The 4,415-nt window shown below is 45.4% G+C and overlaps 1 protein-coding gene across 1 annotated transcript; it reads left to right on the forward strand.

The window, feature by feature from the left end:
- Positions 1-750: 750 nt before the first annotated feature.
- Positions 751-2,206, forward strand: LOC104942005 (E3 ubiquitin-protein ligase pellino homolog 1; the record flags this gene model as incomplete). Its single annotated transcript, XM_010767189.1, has 1 exon — positions 751-2,206. A coding segment is annotated over one exon (570 nt), but the record flags the coding sequence as incomplete, so codon positions are not given.
- Between the last annotated feature and the right edge of the window lie 2,209 nt (positions 2,207-4,415).

A 4,415-nucleotide genomic window follows, 5' to 3' on the forward strand; every position in this document is an offset into this window, starting at 1 on the left:
CGACTCATGGAACGCTAGTTGTAGCGTTAATAAACAAAACAATTTAACTAAATTGCTAGTCAAAATACCAATACCACCGGACAATCTAAAAAAGCAATATTTTTAGTGGCCCGAGCGGGCAAGTGGAAAGTAGCCTACGTTATGCTGGCTCGGGGTGTCTAAATAGTGCTTCCGGGCCAGCGGGCCATTTATAATGTCGAGCCCTGGCGGTTACCGGCCGGCCCAGATCGTCCGACCGGCCCACTTCAGTACCGGCCCATCGGGATTCATCCCGAACGTCCCGATGGCCAGTCCGCCCCTGGATACACACCAACCCCCAGCAAGTGCGCCGGACGTTGAAGCAAATGTTCATAGTGGCCAAACGGCAGTACTGCAACGTCTGTGTCAGTCTGTGACGTCATTGGGCCCAAACATACTTTTTCCCATTGATTGACATTGGGATAGAGACGTCTGTAAATCGGCGGATAATTTTTCTGAACAAAATAAACTACCCAGTGTGAACAATTTTATAGCCCTAAGTTAATTCATTAGGGTCTAAAAGCGCTACATGTTCACTCTCCATTCATCTAACTGAGCCGAGAGCGGGATATCGGAGGTATCCAGTTCTCTTTATACATAAGTGAAGATTGGTACTATGAATGTTTTACTTAGTTTTGGGGACATTTCATAACCCAAAAGTCAAACAAAAATATTCTGCTTACGTGTTTGTGTGTTTCTCTCGCTCACCCTTGTCTCGTCTCTGTGCTGCAGGTGGAGACGGAGAGTCAGGAGCTGGTGGACGGCTCCCTCATCGACCTCTGCGGCGCCACCCTGCTCTGGCGCACGGCCGAGGGCCTGGCGCGCACCCCCACCCTCAAACACCTGGAGGCGCTGCGGCAGGAGATCAACGCGGCGCGCCCGCAGTGTCCCGTGGGCTTCAACACGCTCGCCTTCCCCTCCATGCGGCGCAAGGACACGCCGGACGAGAAGCAGCCCTGGGTGTACCTGCAGTGCGGCCACGTGCACGGATTCCACAACTGGGGGAACCACCGCGAGGAGAGGGAGGGCCGGCAGAGGGAGTGCCCCATGTGCCGCGCCAAAGGGCCGTACGTGCCGCTGTGGCTGGGCTGCGAGGCGGGCTTCTACGTGGACGCCGCCCCCCCCACACACGCCTTTAACCCCTGCGGCCATGTCTGCTCGGATAAGACGGCGGCCTTCTGGAGCCAGATCCCGCTGCCGCACGGCACACACACCTTCCACGCCGCCTGTCCCTTCTGCGCCCAGCAGCTGAGCGGGGAGCAGGGCTTCGTCAGACTGATCTTCCAGGGGCCCCTTGACTAGCGGCCCCTCGACTAGCTGCCCTGCGTCCTTCGGGTGAGGTGGAGGGGGGAGTTTTTCTGTTAAAGACCCTGCAAAGGAAACGGGGAGCGACACAGATTTCGTTTCCCTCTACGATACAAACTTTTTTCTGGACCTTTTGTCTCTTTCTCATTTTTAAGTGACCTTTGTATTGCTTTTACATGAATGACAACAAAGATTTCTATATTTTCATGTGAAACCAGAGACACAAAAACCAAACAGAGAACACTGCTGGGTAAACGTTTTGTTTGTTTCTCGGAAAGAACTTCCAACAACAGTATTTTTCTAAATCACGAACACACCGTAGTGCAAGCTCACGGTTTTATTCACGTTTATTGTTGCAATATGCATCTGTGTACATCTCTTAAAGCTAATTTAAACAAAGATGTTTATTTATGGCCCAGGAACCATCGCTTCATCCTTTAATCTGTCAGATATACCTAACTTCCAAACTATTTAGCATTTTCATTTGAAATACAGTTTATTGTTAGTCAGATGTAAAGTTTAGGTGTGTTCTGAGGGTTCTGTCTGTCCTCAGATCTGTTTGTCGTATTTATACACCCCGTCCTCTGGCGTGCTCTCACCTGTTTACCCTTCAGCTTCAACTTCTCGCCTTTTCACATTCAAAGCAATAGATCTGGAAACCTCCCAAAGCATTATGGGAAACTGAGTCTTCTTGGTGTCTGGGTAACTCTCAGGCAGCCTCAATGGAGCGCTCCCGCCCTTTAAAGTCCGCCTGACACTTTTATATGTGCGTGATCTTTTCTGATCAGAGAATAGCCATGATACCGCAGCTATGTAGCTACCACACACACACACACACACACACACACACACACACACACACACACACACACACACACACACACACACACACACACACACACACACACACACACACACACACACACACACACACAGGCGACTTGTGTGGTTTGGTTGGTCACTTATAGTGTCATGACAGTGGTGATTAATGTAGCATTAGCCCATTCTCACAGCTTTTTTTCCTCATAAATTTGAAGCGTAACTCACTGCATTTATGGGTAAAGTCCAATTTGAAAAGTAATCTGTCCACGTCAGCCTTTCATGGGAGTATTTATGTTTCCATTGTACGACATGCCTCCTCATTAGTGACGCTTCACAAACGAGATAACGGCATACACTCTGCGTTACAAGCCAACAATTAATTTATCCCTGTCTACACGGAAACACCGCAAACAGAGTTTCTGAAAATCTTTTGGAAAAGATCAGTTTTCAGTCAAATGAAATGCTGACTGATTTGTGGATAAAAAAGGCCAAAAAAAAAGCTAACTTTACAGAAATACCTGTGTAGGTGTGGACGAGGCCTCGGTCTAATACCCTTTGTAATGGTAACCTGTAAACACAGAGGTGCTCAGCCATAGCCTGTCTTTATGTTTTTATTGGTTTACTTTATAAGTGGTGGCTTGTTGCTGCACACTGAGCTTTAGTTTACTAGTGTTTGGAGGCAACACACACACACACACACACACACACGCTTGTTGTGGGAATTGATGAATACAGTACACACACACTGACTTTCCTAACTCTGGTCCTTCCTGACTCATTGTAGGAACAAACTGTAAATGCACACACACATTAAACGTTGGCCATTGTTGTGAGCGTATTTGGATACATGTATATGCACTTATAATTAAACGTTACCCATGGGAATCTGGGTTTCAACTGCCAGCAAAACGCTTTCTCCAGCAGACTGCCCTGCCCTCTCTCCGGATACGGGCTGAACTTCGCCATGGTTACACTCCTGCCATGGTTACTGTTCCCAAACGTTGCTGTGGCTGTGTTCTCTTCTCACCATGGTTACTCATAAACCCTCCGAGCGGCGTTTGATCCCAACAGATCTGCTCTCAGAAAAATTTCGCTGCAGGCTGGGCGTCCTCAATGCAAAGGGTGGTTTCAATCCAAGATTCTGATTGGTCAAGGACACGCTCCAGCTGTGCAGCAGGAGTTCTTTTTTTTTTAGGTTAACTTCTTTAAATGATCCTTTGCAGACATTACACAGTGTCTGCAGTCCTGGTTTAAGACGTTGAACCTTTTACGTCTGAATGAGCTTACCTTTTTATTATGACAGTTTTTTTCTTTTAAATAGTCTTTTTCTGGCCATTTTGCTTTGTATTACTGTATGGATAAAGAATTGACAGATTTTAATAACGAGAGAGGGGATGATATGCAGAAAGGTCCATTTTGTTATGAAAAATAACAAACATTAGCTAAAGTAAATACAGAAAAGCCTGTAGGAAGCATATTTCATTGCAGTTGAGTATATTTGCACTACATTAGTGAAGCTGGAGGAGTCCATCACTTCTGTGGCTTCTTGATGTCATAACAACGTTAAAGTAGTGAGCCGTGTGTATGCATATGGTAATGTTTATAAAGAGGTGGTTCCAGGGCCGTTTCTAGCTGTTTGGGGGGCCATATGCAAGATGCTGTTTGGGGTCTGTGATGGCCACAGCCACACAGGGTAAACCAACTACAATGCACCCTCACCTTCAGTAGTTTTGCTTCAGTGCAGCTGCAATAAAATATGCCAATTAACACCACACATTTGCTTTAAATGGTAAACTCTTTATTTGATTGTAATATGACAATAATTCAAACATTTTAACACAGCTAACACAAGTATTTGTTTGTATTAATTACTTTCTTTGTCTCTTGAGTTATAGCTTTTATAGGCTTAGTTATTAGAAATGATTGATTTATTATGTTTTTTTTTTTACTTTTGGGTAAATAAAAAACCCAGTTTATTTAAACCACTCCTGTGTCCTGTTGCCTTACTGCTTGGTCCCCGACAGGGTCCCTAGTTTTTTTAACTAGAATGGGGGGATTCTGAGGCCTTTAAGGTGATCTGTGGAGATGCATCAATCTGTTACACTTTAAGAGGAAAACAGGCTAATTTCACGAAAACCTGGAAAGGACAGCAAGAGTGTTTAAACCATTAGCTGCCTTAGAACATGTGCACTTTATTTCTCCATAGGGGGTTAATTATTGGATTTATATACCTTGTTTTGCTTTTGTTAATCCCTTCACATTGTTGTAAA

This window comes from Notothenia coriiceps, unplaced genomic scaffold (genome assembly GCF_000735185.1).
Source record: "Notothenia coriiceps isolate Sejong01 unplaced genomic scaffold, NC01 NC01_scaffold00004099, whole genome shotgun sequence".
NCBI classification, from domain to species: Eukaryota; Metazoa; Chordata; class Actinopteri; order Perciformes; family Nototheniidae; genus Notothenia; species Notothenia coriiceps.